Source organism: Lissotriton helveticus, chromosome 6 (genome assembly GCF_964261635.1).
Source record: "Lissotriton helveticus chromosome 6, aLisHel1.1, whole genome shotgun sequence".
In the NCBI taxonomy this organism is placed as follows: Eukaryota; Metazoa; Chordata; class Amphibia; order Caudata; family Salamandridae; genus Lissotriton; species Lissotriton helveticus.
The window spans coordinates 144,463,160-144,483,390 of record NC_136067.1 but is presented as its reverse complement, the minus strand read 5'-3'; the positions used below and the strand labels follow the sequence as shown (position 1 = coordinate 144,483,390).

The window sequence follows — 20,231 nt, the reverse complement described above, 5'->3', positions numbered from 1 at the left end:
GTCTACCCTCTGGCCTGTTTGGATCTTAGCGCTGGGATACTTACGGGTGACTACGCGCTTTACAAAAACCTAATAATAATATCTTAAAGGAGCTGTTCTCTGGTTGTCCCGACCCCCCCCCCCTGTCCCTTCTCAACGCGTCCATCTCCCAGGGTATTGTTCCGGCCTCTTTCAAAATAGCTACAGTTATCCCTATCCTAAAAAAACTTGGCACTGACCCCACTCTCCCTGCCAATTTTAGGCCTATATCCTTGCTCCCTTACCTTGGCAAGATTTTAGAGAGCCATATTACCTCTTGTTTATCAGCTTACATCGAGGACAACCATTTATTGGCCTCTCACCAGGCGGGCTTTCGTCCGGCCCATTTGACTGAATCGGTGGTCCTTTCCGTCTTGGACGAGTTGAAGAGCATGGCAGATTCCAACTCTCCCCAAGCCTTGGTGCTTCTTGATCTGTCCGCTGCTTTCGACACGGTCGACCACTTCATTCTTCTCGACCGTGTCAGAGCAGCGGGCATCCGGGGGACCGCTCTCACTTGGCTCGCCTCATATCTTCAAGGCCGGACGCAGGCGGTTCAGCTCTCGGGTTTTACCGCCCCTACCCGCCTGGTGCCCTGTGGGGTTCCCCAAGGATCTTCCCTTTCCCCTCTTCTTTTCAATCTTTACATTCACCCCCTCATTGTTTCTTTGCTTAATATGGAGATCTCTGTATTTAATTATGCGGATGATCTCCAGCTTGTTTTTGATCTTTCTTCTTCCTCAGATTCCCTCCTTAAATTTCAAGCCACACTCATTTTTATTTCTGACTGGATGAATCAAAATCATCTTAAACTTAATCCGGACAAAACGGAGTTGGTCCTGACCGGCAGTCTTACTAGCCCTTGGACCCCCCCCGCCTTCTGGCCCTCCATCCTTGGTTCTCCCCCGGTACCCTCTGTCTAAGTCAAAACCTTGGGAATCAAAATCAGTCAGGACCTCTCCATGCGTCCTCAGATTAGCTCTGTTGTCTCATCTTGCTTTCTGTCCCTCAGAATTATTCGCAAGATTTCCCGCTTTTTTTCCTTTGATGCTCTCAAAGTTATTGTCCTGGCAATGATTCTGTCCCGTTTGGACTACGGGAACTGCCTGTATGTGGGCATTCCTGCCTACGAACTGCGGCGCCTTCGGTCCATCAAGAATCAGGCCGCTTGCCTCATTCACCGCCTCCCTAAGTTCCACCACACCAACTCTCTACTCAAGTCCCTAAACTGGCTCCCCATCTCGTAGAGAACTCTCTTCATGATGGGCTGCATGGTCTTTTTGGCCCGTGCCCGCGCGGCTCCAGCTTACATAAACTCCATGATTACCCCTTATCTTCCTTGCCGTAACCTCCGTTCCTCTACCCAGGCGCTCCTTAGCGTCCCCCGCTTTCGTAAGTCCAGAGTGGGCGGCACTAGGTTCTCCATCCTTGCCCCCTGCTTCTGAATAGCCTTTCCCTGAACATCAGGTCTATCACCATCTACCAGCACTTTCGTAAAGCACTCAAAACCCATCTGTTTGCCCAAGCCTTTCCCTCACAGTAATTTCCTGGTGCTTCCCCCCTTCCTTTCTTGTCAATCCCTCAGCGCCAGGAAACCGCTGGGTAACAGAGCGCTTTACAAATCTTTTCAACTTTCAACTTTCTCATGACCTAGTGACATAACCCAAAATAATGGGGCCCCTGCAGAATTTGAAGAGGGGCCCCTAAGACTCTCATATCTCAGAGGCATTGATTGCCTATGTGCTGATTGGAGGTCGCAGGAGGACTTGGGGGCCTCATGAAGGGTTAAGGGCCTCCGTGCCCATAGGGGTCCAGGGGTTCAGGGGCCCACATTACGCCCCTGTCTTGACTCACCAGCTTGGTTAAAAGGAAGACTTTGGTGAAATAATCCTTTATTCGTCATTCCAGGATGTCCAGCGAGAGTGTGTAAGGACTCAGTCCTTTTTTATTTTCAAGGTAGCCACTGACTGTAGTAAACATGAATTCTGTCTAAGATGTTTGGGATGTAATGTATATGCCATTGAGCAGCATACCTGTATCTTGTTCAGGAATGCTAAAGTTGCCATTCGAAGCAAATGATCTAACAGAGGTGCTTAACCTGTATTTCAAGAACCCCTGGGTGCCCACTAGTGTTTAACAAAATTAAATAATAATAACATTAATCAATTAAACTGAATAAAGTATATACAAATAAAGAAGCAAAACTGAAAATGTGAAAACCATTTTATATATTCACTTGTGAATTACTTAAAATATTTCAACATTTGATAATTTGTTTGGTTTATACGTGTTTTGTGTCTATTGTTTTGAGGTGGAAAACAAAGAAATTGCTTATGCCTGGGATCCCTGGCTTCCAATGATGTCTCTGTAGGGGTCCCCAGATTGTAGTAATGATTCGACAGCAGTCAAAAGGTTACGGACCCTGATCTAACAAATATGACTGTTGTTTTTGTATAGGTTGGGAAGGACTCTTTCGGGAATGATTACTTAGAAAACTTCAAAAAGAACAACGTCTGTACAGGTAAGAAATCCTTTGTGTTATTTTTGTTATTTTGACAACATTTCTTCTCTGAGGTGTTCTAACTTTGTTAAACGTGCACGGCACATGCTTACATACACTTGCTGGTTGTAAAATGGAATGTTAGCAGTGTGTTTTTATGTTAAAAATGATGTACAGGCCAGCTCTTTACACGCACATACAGAGTGTTAAAGAAAGTTGGTTTGAGCAGCATTAACTTAGACAATAGTGGACGTGCTCGTTCGTTATTGAAGACATGTAGCATTCTTCCCTGGCAAAGGTGCTGTGTCTGTGCAGCGCTACCTGCTGGCATGTGATTTAGCCTGGGGGTTAGAAATGTTCTTCACTACAGGCCAGATCGTCTAATACAGTCACACCTAGCGCACAAAAGTCATCTTGTGGCTCATCCAGAGGCGTACATTAAAGAATCTGTGGTCTTATATCATGTTTTGTTTATTTTAGGCTTTTGGTATATGAGTGGAGTGCTTCACTGTCCAGTTCCATTGCAGCAGAAGTGTCGCGAATATGAGGGGCTTTACATAGTAGAGTACAGCGTGTTGGGTCTGGTTGAGACCGGAATAAAGAAACAAGCATTTGCAATGCAATAGGCCTTGCATTTACTAGAGTTTGAGATATTGGCATTATAGATTACAATGCCTTTTATTAATGTGTTGGTTTTTTTAAACATATAAATAAAAGGCATTGGCATTTACAATGCCAATAGCATAAACTCTAGAAAATGCGAGACCTATTGCATTGTAAATCTCTCTGGCATGCACTAAAATTCACACAAAAAACTTGACTTGTCAAATTCTTTGGATGATGCTCTTGCATTAATGTGCCCACTTGACGCTGTGTTTTGGTTCTTTTCCAATGTTGGTCTAGGTGGTTTATTAGGTCTTGCACATTCACAACTTGAGCTGTTTGTTGTCATAAAGCTATTGTTAAAATACATGAAATGGGCTTGGAGTGTGCTCATGATTGAATGGCTTTCTTGTGCATGTCAGTGCCCATTCGTAGTTCTAAGGATTCGTGGAATAATTTGTTTCATAATTAAAAAAAAAGTCTATGTGACATAATGGCAGTGCAACCGACTTTGGAACTGGGAACCAGTCGGAGTCTTAGCATGGGCACAACATCCTGATATTCTGGGCAAATCACCTCCCCATGAGAAAAATAAAATGAATGTGTCCCTGTATAATATAACTGGTGATCATGTAAAGCGCTGCAATACCTTCGGGTATAGTTGGCGCTAAGTAAATAACAAAAATGGTGAGACAATGGGGTTAATGGGTAACGCCCTAATGCAGCGCTTACAGCAACATAAAACCCAGACAGACAGACTTATTTGGAAAATAGGAAGAAAGGCGACTGCAGGAAAATCCCTCCTTGCACCGTCAGCATATTGAAGACGCCACCAAACCACTCTGAACCGGTGTCTCCCAGCGTGTTTAGGTAATTGACCAATCAGTTACCATGCAACACTTCCCCCACTCTCCATGCTATTTTATGGCAATGAGGTATCGTTTGAAATAAATAAACATGTTTTATGAAACTATCCGTCATACTCCTAGCAGAATAATCATGGCCTTCCGAAATAAGAAACAAATACAATAAAAAATATAATTATGAATATTTTCCCCTGTCTTCAGTGCGCTTCGAAAGCTATTGATATTACAAGGGTTTTGGGGCATACAGAAGCACAAATCCGCATTAAATAAAAGATAGCGCATTCTAAGGAGGTCAGATGAACTGGCAACTATTTATATACCCAAATTCCACAGAATCCTTTTCACTTAAACCCACTGAACTGCTGGCATCGCTTGAAATCACTTACCAATATAAAAGTGTTTCTGTGTCTTCGTTCTCAGAACAAAGCATGGGAATGTTTGCATTCCTTTTAGGTAAGACTGGTTGGGACACCGGTTTGATTAATTAGGAAATAAAACTCCTTTGTTAAGGAGTTTCTAAAAGTCTTCTGTGGACAGAGGCAGATGTGGCTGCAGACGGAAGCCAGCCAACACAATTAAAGTACTAAACCAGCCCTGGCCGGGCTGCGAGCCACCAGCTATGGCAGCCACACTTGTGCCCTACAATACCCCGCTCTTACCTGTGTACCTTGGCTGGCTGGAATAAAGAAGGGGCCAACCTGCCATCCTTCTGTTTTCTTTCAGGGTCTTTCGATAGACTGGACAACTTAGGTCAGATCGAGAAAATCAGGCTGGTCAGACAGATGGGGTGAACAGGAAACCCGGTTAACTTTAGCTCTCAGGCCACCTTATTCCAGCTCCTTTTTGGCCCCGCTCTGCCCCTTGTGCACTGATGTGAGCGGGTGGTATGGCCGGTGCTGGTGAAGGGAAGCAGAGCGGGAACTGAATGATGGAGGGCCTCACAGGCATACAAGCCACAGTGGCTTAATGCCGGCCACTTCCGCTCAGCCGGTAGGTGCTGCGTCTCTAGCCTCACCCGTCCATATCCGCCATTCTCTCCTAGTTCGCAAGTGTGAGGTATGAATCATAGGTGGCTTCGAAACTCTGCGTGAAGTCCCTCAGCCTTCGTTGACTCTGTGACACGGCTTCTGGCTTTCGCAAACCCGCAGATCTGCGAACCTGCTGACCACGCGGACCTGGTGACACTCAGCACACGATCACCATGGTAGCTGTTTCAACTGCTTCAGTCACTCATCCACATGGCCGCGCAGGCACACGGCCACCCAGCCGCTCTCTGATCATCGCTCGTCTCGTCACCACTTCTGTCTGCTGGGCACACAAGGTACACTCCTCACCAGCGGTGATTTGTTGGTCAGAGAAGTCGGACTGCTGAGAACAAAGCTAAAGTAGTGGAGGTCTGAGTGTGAAAGAAAGATGCTTACACTTTCTGTAGCCCCTAGAGGTGAGCAACGCACGTCTTCTGGGAACAGGAGCGGATCTTGCACATGGCTACTTCTGCTCACACTTCCTCGGGTTAGGATTAAAAATATCTCAAAGACAGCAGCCGGCTTTAATACTTATCAAAACTGTGAGACGCCCGAATACTTTGTATCGCGTTTGAAAAATCCGGCTTGAAGATCATTTCCGGCATAGCATGTTGAAAAGTGGTTTTCACTGTAGTAAGGGGGTTTCCTCAGAGTGGTCCCTATGTACATTTCCAGTTGGCATGGGGCTGTGCCAAAGGAACTGTGACCATTGCTGAAGCTGTTTCGCCATCGACCTGCAGTGTGTTTCACTGTGAGGAACAAATGCAGCTTCAAATTTCATTTCTTCCTCATATTCATATCCTGTGCACGACTAAACTAAAAATGTCGCCTTCTTCAACTAATTGATGAGGGAATAGTGAGGAAAACTTTGAGTTAACATGCGGCGAAACATTGGATATCATTGGCTATCGTCACCACAGTTTCTCCACAGACAAGCGGCACTGAAATCAATATTGTACGATCCATATGTCTTCAATTATCGCGCCCGTGTCTGGGCACGATAATTGAAAACATATGGCTGTGGTGTGCGTAACAGACACCAATAGGCCGTGGGCGGAGCAATGCGCCCACCTTTGGCCTATTGTGTGCTCTGTTGAAACAAAACACGCACTCAAAGCCCAATTACAGAACACAAAACAAAAAACACACGCACAAGCGTGTACAATTCCAGGGTCCATTTCTAAACCCCGGACAAAAGGACTCTCGCTGCGCGAGCACTGCTGCACAGTGCAACTCAGGACGCTAGACCTAAAAACAGGTTCAGTGGCAGAGGAGGGAACCATGGACGTCAATACACACAAAAAGTGTGACAGAAGTGATATCACACATCTTTTTTACCTCAGTGATATCACAGGAAGTGACGTCCTATCACCTTTGACCCTCGGTTTCAGGAAATGATGTCCCATGAAATCATGATAACTGACATCACTGAACACTGGTGTATATCTCTAAGAGAAAATGTATTGCCAAGACATTAAAAAAACAACAGCTGTACCAGAATAAATTCATATGAAGCCGATGTTCAATATGAACTATGTTATTGGCTTATAAAATCCTTATAATTAGTAATATGTGTTGATTGATATTATTTGGAAATCAATTTCACTTGTGCAAAGTAGAGGTGAAGGCTTTGTTTAAACACATCATTTTCATGCATTCACAGTAATTAAAAATGCAAACGAGATGTTTATATTGTGTATGCCATTTGATTGATTTCATATTATAATATATCCTAACTAGTGCATGTTAAATTGCTGAATGTATTCATTTCACAGATCTGAAAAAGTGTTGTGGGTCGCTAGGACAAGGTCTGGCACTCCTAAAGGACATTGAGAGGAAACCAGCTCATAATGCAGTGCACAGTTGTTACGTAATTATAATTTGAGGCAGAGGGAGATGCATTTATTTGTCCAGAAAACACAGTTTTATTTTGCTTAAATACCTAAACTGGACATAGGCCAAGGGTCACAGATGGGCCAGAGATTTAGGAGTGGGCCACATCTCATTCTAGTTCCCCTGTATCAGTAGGCAGCTACTCACCTCCTTCAAAATATACACTAACAGCTTTGTCTTTAGTAGACACACCAGTCAGAACAGAGAGCCCTATGAATGTGTGTGCCAGGATTCACAGCCATTCTTTCTAGAGGTCAAATGAGGCATTGTAGCAAGGTCAGTGGCAAAAGCAATTAGTTGTTTTGTATGTTCATGTTCATTAAACCTTTGCTGCTGCGGTAGTAAAGAAAGAGAGCAAAGCATAATCCCCTCCTTTGCGTCCTTTACAGAATTAAAAAAACTTTTGGACACGAAAGGTAGGGCATTCCGTTCACCTTTGTATTTAGAAAATGCTATTGGTTGACATTAGATTGCACAGTTGGGGACCTTGTTGCAGTGTCAATACAACATTGGTGGATGGAAATACTGTAGTTGATGGTTTAATATGGGCTGCTGCCTTATGGAATACTCTGTGATTCACAAATGCTGATTCCAGCATTCACAGCCATAACTTTTTATTTATCTATAAAGTTTTATAAAGCGCAAACATGACCTTTAAGGGCATCTGAGCGCTTTACATATGGTCATGAAAGAAAGAAATAAGTAATGCAAACAGCAACAAAATTAACAAGCATTAGAAATGCAATCGGGCTCGGATTTATTTGAGTTTGAGCTAATGGCATTGTAAATGCCAATGTCTTTTTGCCATGTGTTATGGAGTGTGTGCATGTGGTGTGTAGTGGAAGTATGTTGGTTGAATTGTAATTTTACCAATGGTGGCATGCTCTGCTTTATATGAATATGTTTAAAAGTAAAGTGTACCATACTGCGATTGCTTGGTGGAAAAGTGCACTGCCGGCTGGAGGTGTGTGTGCCTGGTGGAAGGGTGCACTGACGGCTGGTGGGTGTGTGCTTGGTAAAAGCGTGCACAGATGGATGATGGTTGTTGGTGTTTGTGCATGGTGAAAGCATTCATTGACGGCTGGGGGTGTGTTGTGTGTGTTATTTTCTGTGTGCTGGTGAGTGTGTGGTGGTGAGTCTGTGGGGGTGAGCCTGGGGAGTGAGTGTGGTGGTGAGTGTGTTGTGTTGAGTGGTGACAAGTGTGTGGTGTTGAGAGACTGAGGTGTGTGGTTTGTGTGTGCGTTATGTGTGTGTGGTGTATGTGTGTGTGGTGTTTTCTGCACACTGACACACTGCCCCTACACATTCACACACTGCTCACCCGCACACTCCCAATGTCACCCTGCATAGTCACACACTGTTTACCCTGCACACTCATTCTGCACACTCACACAATGTGCACCCTGACACACTGTCTCTGCAGTCACTCTGCACTCACTGTCACTCCGCACTCACTGTCACTCTGCACTCACTGTCACTCTGCACTCACTGTCACTCTGCACTCACTGTCACTCTGCTGTCACTCTGCACTCACTGTCACTCTGCACTCACTGTCACTCTGCACTCACTGTCACTCTGCTGTCACTCTGCACTCACTGTCACTCTGCTGTCACTCTGCACTCACTGTCACTCTGCACTCACTGTCACTCTGCACTCTCTGTCACTCACTGTCACTCTGCACTCACTCTGCACTCACACTACAGTCACTCTGCACTCACTGTCACTCTGCACTCACTGTCACTCTGCACTCACTGTCAATCTGCACTCACTGTCACTCTGCACTCACTGTCACTCTGCACTCACTGTCACTCTGCACTCGCTGCCACTCTGCACTCACTGCCACTCTGCACTCACTGCCACTCTGCACTCACTGTCACTCTGCACTCACTGTCACTCTGCACTCACTGTCACTCTGCACTCACTGTCACTCTGCACTCACTCTGCACTCACTCTGCACTCACTCTGCACTCACTGTCACTCTGCACTCACTGTCACTCTGCACTCACTGTCACTCTGCACTCACTGTCACTCTGCACTCAGTCTGCACTCACTGTCACTCTGCACTCAGTCTGCACTCACTGTCACTCTGCACTCAGTCTGCACTCACTGTCACTCTGCACTCAGTCTGCACTCACTGCCACTCTGCACTCTCAAACTGCACTCTCAATCTGCACTCTCAATCTGCACTCTCAATCTGCACTCTCAATCTTCACTCTCAAACTGCACTCTCAATCTGCACTCTCCACTCTCAATCTGCACTCTGCACTCTCAATCTGCACTCTCAATCTGCACTCTCAAACTGCACTCTCAAACTGCAATCTGCACTCTGCTTCTGCACTCTCAATCTGCACTCTCAATCTGCACTCTCAAACTGCACTCTCAACTCTCAAACTGCACTCTCAACTCTCAAACTGCACTCTCAAACTGCACTCTCAAACTGCACTCTCAATCTGCACTATCAAACTGCACTCTCAAACTGCACTCTCAATCTGCACTCTCAAACTGCACTCTCAATCTGCACTCTCAAATCTGCACTCTCAAACTGCACTCTCAAACTGCACTCTCAAACTGCACTCTCAAACTGCACTCTCAATCTGCACTCTCAAACTGCACTCTCAATCTGCACTCTCAAACTGCACTCTCAATCTGCACTCTCAATCTGCACTCTCAACTCTCAATCTGCACTCTCAACTCTCAAACTGCACTCTCAAACTGCACTCTCAAACTGCACTCTCAAACTGCACTCTCAAACTGCACTCTCAATCTGCACACTCAATCTGCACTCTCAAACTGCACTCTCAAACTGACTCTCAAACTGCACTCTCAAACTGCACTCTCAAACTGCACTCTCAATCTGCACTCTCAAACTGCACTCTCAATCTGCACTCTCAACTCTCCATCTGCACTCTGCACTCTCAAACTGCACTCTGCACTCTCAAACTGCACTCTGCACTCTCAAACTGCACTCTGCACTCTCAAACTGCACTCTCAAACTGCACTCTCAATCTGCACTCTCAAACTGCACTCTCAAACTGCACTCTCAAACTGCACTCTCAACTCTCAATCTGCACTCACAACTCTCATGCTGCACTCTGAAACTGCACTCTCAACTCTCAAACTGCACTCTCAACTCTCAAACTGCACTCTCAACTCTCAATGTGCACTCTCAACTCTCAATGTGCACTCTCAACTCTCAATCTGCACTCTCAATCTGCACTATCAAACTGCACTCTCAAACTGCACTCAATCTGCACTCTCAAACTGCTCTCAACCTGCACTCTCAAACTGCACTCTCAAACTGCACTCTCAAACTGCACTCTCAAACTGCACTCTCAAACTGCACTCTCAACTCTCAATCTGCACTCACAACTCTCATGCTGCACTCTGAAACTGCACTCTCAACTCTCAAACTGCACCCTCAACTCTCAAACTGCACTCTCAACTCTCAATGTGCACTCTCAACTCTCAATGTGCACTCTCAACTCTCAATCTGCACTCTGCACTCTCAATCTGCACTCTCAAACTGCACTCTCAAACTGCACTCTCAACTCTCAAACTGCACTCTCAACTCTCAAACTGCACTCTCAATCTGCACTCTCAATCTGCACTATCAAACTGCACTCTCAATCTGCACTCTCAATCTGCACTCTCAAACTGCACTCTCAAACTGCACTCTCAAACTGCACTCTCAATCTGCACTCTCAAACTGCATTCTCAATCTGCACTCTCAACTCTCAAACTGCACTCTCAATCTGCACTCTCAAACTGCACTCTCAAACTGCACTCTCAAACTGCACTCTCAATCTGCACTCTCAAACTGCACTCTCAATCTGCACTCTCAAACTGCACTCTCAAACTGCACTCTCAAACTGCACTCTCAATCTGCACTCTCAAACTGCACTCTCAATCTGCACTCTCAACTCTGAATCTGCACTCTGCACTCTCAAACTGCACTCTGCACTCTCAATCTGCACTCTGCACTCTCAAACTGCACTCTCAATCTGCACTCTCAATCTGCACTCTCAAACTGCACTCTCAAACTGCACTCTCAACTCTCAATCTGCACTCACAACTCTCATGCTGCACTCTGAAACTGCACTCTCAACTCTCAAACTGCACTCTCAACTCTCAATGTGCACTCTCAACTCTCAATGTGCACTCTCAACTCTCAATCTGCACTCTGCACTCTCAATCTGCACTGTCAAACTGCACTCTCAAACTGCACTCTGCACTCTCAAACTGCTCTCAACCTGCACTCTCAAACTGCACTCTCACACTGCACTCTCAAACTGCACTCTCAATCTGTAATATTCAATGTTTTGATATCGTTTACTGCGTATTTGAGCTTGAACGTCACCATTTAACAATAACGAGTTTTAGTTTGTCAGACTTTCATAGTCTATGCCCTATTCAGTCCCCAAGAATGCTAAAATCTGTTAGTTATTTAATTAAAATTCTAGTAAATAACCTCATCTTTCAGTTCTTAATTAACCACCAAAGCCCCTTCTCCTCTCACAGAAGAAGCTTCGTTGTGCTTGTTTTAATGTTTTTGCTGATGTGTGTACTACTTGCCCATGCACGTGGACTCTGGAGCACGAACCAAGAGAAGACGGTTTTCGCATGACTGCCTTTTGTGAGAAGGGAGGGCGAAAGATGTAATTGTGCTTTCTGTGTGGAAGCGTTTTAAAATGCAGACGGCACAAATTAAAATGTATGAAATATTTTAACACACAAAAATATATTTTATATTCTTCTTGAGCATGCCCCATTCCTTTGCTTACCTTCAGTAGCTTTACCGAAAAAAATGGAACCTGCAAGTTAACCTTAAAACCTTCGTCATCAGTTATCTTTTACAAGTTGGCTACTCGTGACTCCGCCAGCATGCCCTCTACAGTGGAAAAACATATCCATACAGGTGAAGTGTACATTTCTTACCCAGCCTGTGAAATCTTGAAAGTGAAACCTTTCCAAACTACCTACTGGAAAAAAGTTGTCAGGTGACACATCAACAGCTAAAAGCATAGGTGTGTTCGTCCTAAGGTCACAACACATTGAATGTCGGAAAGAAAGCAATTTTGAACACTGTGTATTGTTTGCTGTAACAGCTCGATTATTTACATCTAGGTGCAGCCATCTGAAATGATCATTTGAAACGGTTATATCATGGTGGCGACTGGATATTGCCACTGTTTACTGGACGACCTCTCTTCGCAACCGCAAAGATTGTGTTCTAATCCTGTCTCTAATTTGTGCTTTCTCGCTCTCACCTCATCTTCCCAAACAATCCAGAACAATTTGCAAGTAAGAGATTTGTTTTGTATGCTGCTCCAACAAACCATGTGGGAGTGACGATGCCCGTGTACAGGGACACGTGATAAATGCACACAGGAGGGTTGTCGTTCGATACTGGTGCTTCTCGTTTGCATGGCAGGTGGTAGGCAGGACGTTCCGAGCTTCGCCGATACGGATGAGGGAGGGGGCCGTGGGCCCCCGTGTCTTGCTGTCTCAGCGCCGGATGAGTGAGGCTAATGAAGCCCTTTCCCGGCCTGGCATGCAGCAGCTGCGCGCTGAGCGCTGCTGAATGGTGAACGCGCCCGGCCATCTGGATTCACTTACGGAGGCACCCTGACAGCTCCTAATTATAATTAATGTACTTCTGTGCGCGCACACGCACAAAAAATGCCAAACATGGCGGACGAAAACTACATTTAGCCTTTCACGTCAAGGCTACTACAAAGACACCACAGCGAAGACGAATCACTGGGCAGATGACATAAAACACTAAGGAATGTGTCTGGCCAAAGCCCTAGAGATACTTTTTTTTCTCTTTAACATTAGGAGCTCGAAGCTCCACCCACTTCGTGGGCGTAGGCCGAGCCCTGGGAAGAGACCACCTCAAGGTCCAAGCCAACAGATCAACAAAATAAGATCAAAACAAGCAAGTGATGAACATTGGTGTAGATACATCGCCATACCGGGCCAGGAGTGTACAGTTCGTAGGTTCTTGATCAGAAATGTGTTCATAAACAACAGTTTAACTGCCTTTTTAAATGATGCAGTTGAGGGGTTCAGCCTAACTTCAGGGGGCAGGGCGTACCAAATTCTTTGGGCAATACCCAAGAAGCCTCAGTTGTGTGTTTTCTTTTTAAAGATTTGCTGTGGTTTCAACAATAATGTATTGGAGCTTCTAGAGCATCTGCAGCCACCCTATAGTTCCAGTCTTGGTGCAAGGTACCTCGGGTGTTGAAGTGTAGGGCTTTGTGAGTCATGCAGAGGCGTAGCTAGAGCTTGTGGCGCCCGGGGCGATCCCTCAGATTGCCGCCCCTGGGGGGAGGGGTGCTGGGGAAAAAGGACGGCGAGCACTTGAAAGAGGTCCGAGAGACGCATAGTATCACTGCTCATAGTTACCTCGATCATGCAAGTTACATGCACATACATGACACGGTGCAAGGCTACACAGTTGAATACACCGGTCACCGGCAGTACAAAAGGAGAACACACACACTGCATGATCTATCTGGGGACTCAGAAAAACTGCATGTGACATCCATCAGAGAGCTGCGTGAACAAATGCAACACGGAAGGAGTGCATACCACATATTAGCCCTACATGAAGTTAGAATTTTTGAAATCCTGTTTTCTGCTGCTAACGTTTTGAGAAATTTCAATTTTATACTGTCTGAAAATTTCCGAAGGTAATTTTGTCTCTGCCTTCCTTACGAGTTTGCATTAAATTCTGCTATGTGCGGTAGCTCCTGGAACCACACTTATTGGACTTATGAGTTTTGGAATGAAAACCATGTTCCCTTGATAAATGCTTTCAGGCCAAACCTACTGATATCTATCAGGGCAAAATCGGAAGATGGCATTTAGGTGCAGTAAGCAGCAAGATCTGGACGTTGGTCCTCATTACTAGGGGAATAACCACTCGTAATGAAGGGTATAGCAACAACAAAACAAAAAATAAAAAATAAAAATCCTTCCTTTCTACTCCTCCACTATTCTTTTTCAATCCAAATAACAGACTAACATGTCCTCTACTCAAATACATTTCTTATTCCATTATACTAATTCACCACTAATCCTTTATGGGTTCCGGAGTAGCATGCTACTCGCCGAAAAAGCACATTAACATCTCAACAGGGGTAGCAAGCGCTATATAAATGCAAACCTTTTTACCTCTTCTACCACTTCGGTATCCTTCTTAATACAAATAATTGACTAACATATCCACCACTCAAATTATTAAAAATGACTTGCATATTTAATTATACTAATTCACCACTAACACTGTATGGGTTCCAGAGTAGTGTGCTACTCGCCGAAAAACACTTCAACCCCCCCCGTCAGAGGTAGCAAATTCTATATAAATGCAATCATAAACAACAATGGACCTGTTCAGAAGGTGAACACTCTGCTCAGTGACTCCTCCAAACATGTACATTCACCCAACTTTGTGTGACGGAACAGCGGTTATCCTTATGCCGTCTGTTCAGGAGGGACCTGGATCACCTGATAGTTAATAAAAAACAATTGAGTCTGTGAGCTCTGCCTCCCGTGGTCTATCCGAACCTCCAGTGTGAAATGACCAAACATAAGTAGGAAAGGAAAAAAGGTGAAAAACGATTGGCAGTGCCTCACGGGAGTAACACCATGGGAGTCTACAGACTGGTACTCGCCTGCATCTTCAGGTTCTCATCATCAGCGACTGCCAACCCATAACAAAAATTGTGATAAAGTAAGAAAAAGAAAGAAGACAGTGCAAAGTGTCTGAGTCTCCATACCTCCACTATCATTCTCAATCCACATAATCTGACTAACATATTCACCACTCACCTTACTTTCAACTTTTCACTATACTAATTCACCACTATTCCTTTCTGGGTTCCGAAGTAACGTGCCACTCGCCAAAAAAGCGCTTTAAGACCCCATCAAGGGTTGCAAGCGCTATATAAATGCAAACCTTTTTCCCTTTCTACTATCCCTCCACTATCCTTCTTAATCCAAATAACTGACTAACATATACACACCACTCAAATTTATTTCAAATTTTCACTATACTAATTCACCAATAATGGGTTCCGGAGTAGCGTGCAACTCGCTGAAAAAGCGCCTTGATGCCTTGTTATGGGTAGTGAGTGATATATAAATGCAATTACAATACAATACAAAAAATAATTGCAAAAGTGCCATCAATACCCTCAAGCAACCAGGCAAGGGGAAACCATGCAACCAAATTTAAACCCATTCTTTCAAACTCCCGACCTCCACAAAGAACATAGGTCCATATCAGTGTCAAAGGCAATATTGAAGCTACATGAAATCAACCACATCTGCCCACATAAATATGTTAGATGCACGCTTTTTACATGTTTATGCTTTTAATTAACCAATAAAGTAGTTACTTGAACTGTTCATAGACATGACTGGATAACATGGATGCGCTGTCCTGGGACTCTGGAAAAAAACACACCGAGACACACACACACCACACAGACGCACACCACACACAGACACGCACAAAACACACACAGACACAATAAGACACACAAACACACACTACACACATACACTCACACACAGAGGATGGAAGCCCTATTGGCAGGGTTTCTAATAACTTTGCACTGAACTAATTTTATACATGACTAAAACAACTTAGAAAGATGTTTCGGCATTTCCTGCTGTAATTGAAGGAAGGAGACAGCACAATGCTACACCATCCAGAACGAAAGTAGGCCTCAACACCGCAGCAAAATGGCACACAACAAACATGTACAGTAATATTCTTGCCACACAATAACACCTCCAGAATCATGCTTTCCTTCGTGATACAGTCAAAAATGTTCTGGGGCCTCCTCGTTACTTTAAGGGAGCTCTAGGGCTGGATCAGTAAACATTGTTGTCTGGCATCATTATTCGTGTGCCTTTTGGTAACTTAATGCAGTGCTTAACATGAGCAACCGTTTTTATGGTAATATCTATGAAAGTGGATTTGTGGCTGAGCCTAGGTGATGAGCTACCCCTCTGAAAATGTTTTGCTAGCTCTTACTCCTCTCCTCTTTCTTAATCTTACCTCACTCTATGGCAGGCAGGGGTTGGTTCTAACTTCGTTCACTTCAGCAAAGCAAATCGCCCAGCAGCGGCACTGCCACTGCCTCAGCCAGATCAGAATTGACTCCTCACGAGAGCGCGTAGTATTGAAGCGTGTGACGCGTCACTACTACGTTCTCATCGCGAGGGCTGACCAAAGAGATGCCCAGGGCCGTCATTGGTAGCGCTCGAGCGCTATAAGATTGACGGCCCTGGGACGGACCAACAATCAAGCAAGCTCCTTCAACGCGGGACGTCGTGGCGGCATTTTCGGCAGCACTGCAGGCGCACTGACTGACTGGCGCAGCAAGGAGGCAGGACAGGTGCGCGCTGCTGTTAACTGGCTGGGCCGCGTGCGTGGCACTGGCCCGCGGCCACCCCCAAAAGAGTGCCGCCTGGGGGCGTCCCGCCCCCACCGCACCCCCCTAGCTACGCGGGTGGAGTCATGCAAACATTTTCTAACTGTATTCTTGCATCATATGGGAGCCCTTTTAGAGATTTCAGATCAGGAGTGATGTGGTTGTTTCTTTTAGATCCTGTGATGAGCCTTGCAGTAGAGTTGAGAGAGGCCCTTAATGGAGCCAGCTTAGATCTATGTAGGCTGTAGAGGATTGCACTTCCATAATTCAACCTGGAAATCACTAGGGTTTTGGATTTTTTGTCGAGGTGGTTGAAGGTCAGCCAGTTTTTTTTTGTGAGATCATGTTGAGAGACCTATTATCTTGGAGGGGTGGAAGAGGGGGAAGAGAATTTTTCAGGTTGAGTTGGGTGTCATCAGCATACATGTGATAGTGGATGTTAGCAAATTTCAGAATTTTGGTTAGAGGTTCCATGAACAGGTTAAAGAGAGTGGGTGAGAGCGTGGACTCCAGTGGGACCCCTAATGTAACCAGGGTGAAGTTGGACAAGGACTGATTAGCCTTGAACCTTAGACTTCTGTTATGGATAAATGAGGCAAATCAGTTTATGATTGATCCAGATAGCCCCATCCAACGTTCCAGTAAGTCTAGGAGGTTGTCTTGTTTGACCGTATCGAAAGCTGACGAGATGTCGAGGAGGATTAGAAGGCAAGATTCATTCTGATATAGCATTTTTAGTGCGTCATAAAATATGTGTGTTTACGTCGATTCTGTACTGTGGCCCTGACGGAAACCAGATTGGAATTGGTCTAAAAGTCAGAATTGTTCTATGTGGTTGCATAACTGGACATGGACACATTTTTCAAGGAGCTTCGCCAGAGTTGGAATGCTGTAGATTGGGTGGAAATTGTTTGGGTCCGTGTGATCGGCTGTAGGTTTTTTCAAATAGGGGTTATCTGCCTACACTTTAGGCAGTCTGGTATAGTGCCTTGAAATAGTGTAGTGTATACTATCTTGGTCCAGCGTGTGAGTACAGACGTTTTAATCTCAGTAAAGAAATTTGATGGCAGAGGGTTGCTGAAGTGGTTTGAAGGTTTCAGAGCTGTTAGAAATTTTAAAATGGCTTTTCCATCAAAGCATTTGAATAAGTTCCACAAAGTGTTGTATTTTGGGGGAGTGTCCAGGAAGAAATAGCTCAGCGATCCTGGGGGGAGGGGAGTTGATATGTGGTATGACCGGAAGGTGCCCCATTGCTGTCCGTACATCACTTTCAATCTTTTTCGTCTTTCCCAGGAATAAGGATGCAAATTCCCTGCAGTTTGACTGAGGACTGGATCCAGATGGGGAAGGGTTGGGTTGCTTAATAGATTGTAATTTGATAAGTTCAAAACGTTTTTTAGGTCAATTTCTGGCATTATCTAGTTGGTTTCTAAAGAAATTCGCTTTCAAGTTTCGGATGCGTTTGTTGTAAATGCTCCTCAGCGATCTCAAGTGTTTAAAGTGTTCAGGGAATGAGGAGAATCTACACAATCATTCAGCTAGTCTCAGATTACATCGTTCTGTATTTAGGCTACCGTTGTATCATAGTTTGGAGTCTTTGGTGGACATTCTTTTTAGCTGTAAGAGAGCAATCGAGTCTCGAATGTTCTTCATGGAATTGTTGTAGTGTTCTGTAAGGTCATGGACATCTTGCATGTCCACAGAAGGAGGCAGGATATTATTGCTGAGGGATGTCAGTTCATTAATGTTTATGTTTCACATGTTCCTTTTCCATTGTCTGGGCTTCTTTATTTGAGCCTTTTTTGTTCTCACCAATTCAGTAATGAGAAAGGTGATGCAATGGTGGTCTGTCCAGTCACAAGGGGCGATAGATTCAAGTTAAATAGGGTTGACCTTAGAAATGGTTAAATCCAAGGTCGCATCCATGTCCTGAGTTTGAGTGAGGCAGATTTGGGTCAAATTGAGGTCTGCTAGGAAGGTTTTTAGGCTGTTTACTGCAAGGTCCTCCAGGTCGTTCCAGCGGAGGTTTAAATCTCCAGCAAAGAGTACAGCGTTGTCCCACGTTGCTTGAGTTGAGTTTCATAAATTGTTCGATGAATGAGAGGTTTTCTCCTGATGGATTGTATATCGTGTGCAGTTTACATAGTGGCCGTTTGTTACTCATGATATCGATGCATAGGTATTCGTATGAGGATTGAGCAATGGAATGTGACTGTTTCACTGAGAGACTATTACGGTGTAGGCAGACGATACCTCCACTTGGTCTGCTAGGTCTATCTAATCTTATGGTGTTATACCTAGGTGGGACTAGTATGTCAAGGATTGCCACGGAGGAATCATTTAGCCATGTTTCAGTCAATATTAAGAGGTCAAGCTTGTGTGCAAGGATGAGGTCCATGATGTCTGTCACGTGCCTCATTGCCAATCTGCAATTGAGTAGCATGCCTTTCAGGTGTGGTATGGTGTCTTTTCATTGTCTCTGCAGAATTAACAGCGCCAAAATGTGGCCAATATAAAAATGGAGAGAGAAGGATATTGGTAGTGGGAGACGAGGAGAGACAACTGAAACACTGGAAGAAAATAAGATAGAAAGAGAAGTGAGGGTCTGATTTAGAGTTCAGCAGACGAGTTACTCGGTCACAAACATGACGAATATCAAGTCTGCCAAATTAGAAGTGCATTATTTCCCATGGTACTTGTAATTCGGCGAATGGGATATCCGTCAAATTCGTGATGGAGTAACCTGTCCGCTGAACTCTAAATCAGGCCATGAGATGTTAAAGGGGAACAGCAACGTTGGGATTTTTTTTAAATAAAAAATCTATTCACATACACCCTCCTGAAAGGTCGAAACGTGGTTGATGTGGCTTGTATTCATATGTAGCGGGGACCCAAGCTAAGAGTTTAGGCTGGAATGTCTCTAGTAGATCTGTGACAAAGCTGGCTTTCTTATAGTTGGTTCCGGTCTATGGTGGCCCAGTGAGAAAAGCATTCAATACATAATTGTTTGTTTCGTATCTACTAAGTGAGATGCTGTTGAAGAAAACTTTAGTACTCTGAGCTTTAGCTGGGCCTGCAAAATGTATTTATTTAAAAACTGTTATAACAATTGGGCAGTGGATGCCCCAGCAGTCGCCAAGATAAGGAGTTACCTAGCTATAAGTCCATATAGGAAGCTTCTAGAATCTAGTCACAGGGTTAAACTATAGTTACGTTTAATGGCGGGTGCAGGAACACAACGTTGAGAAGAAGGAAAGCCTTGGCCTGGTAAACATCTTTCGTTAAAGACCGCTCATTTCAAGTCTTCAGCTAACGCTAGATCGGAAACACTGGCCTCATCCTCCGGTGTCCCACAGAGTTCTGTGCCAAGCCCTCTGCTATTTAATAACTACATCCGCCCCTTGATAGACGTAGTGAGAGTCACGGTTTGACCCTTTATTCTTACGCAGATGACATCCAAATTATTTTTTCCTTGTCACCTGCACAGGAGCAAGGACCTTCTGACTTTAAACTGGGCTTGAGTCGAGTGGCTACTTGCATGAGTGCTAACTCTCTCAAGCTTAAACAAACTAAGACTGAGATCTTGGTCCTGGGTAAGCATACTCCACTCTGGGGCCCCCAAAATTGGCCGGACTCTTTAGGAGCGCCATGAAGCCTACGGGCGTACGTGCGCTTAATAAATACATATTAACATAACATAACAGGATCTCACGCCAATCTGTCCCCCAAGGTTAGGAACCTAGGTTTTGTTCTTTATGAAAAACTATTGGTGAAACCTCAGGTGGCTAAGGGTTGCCTCCTCCACTTGTTTCAGTGTCCTGAAATGGGTGAGGAAGATCATTTGGATTATCCTCCAATCTGCCCACAGGCCTGTGAT

The 20,231-nt window shown here is 44.7% G+C and overlaps 1 protein-coding gene across 1 annotated transcript in view; it reads left to right on the top strand.

Annotated features, from left to right (window-relative positions):
- RBKS (ribokinase) overlaps positions 1–20,231 on the top strand; it is a 399,775-nt gene that overhangs the window by 135,275 nt on the left and 244,269 nt on the right. The window contains exon 3 of the mRNA XM_078647503.1: positions 2,476–2,539. Within this exon, the coding sequence (XP_078503629.1) occupies positions 2,476–2,539 (64 nt within the window). The remainder of the gene's footprint in view (positions 1–2,475; positions 2,540–20,231) is intronic.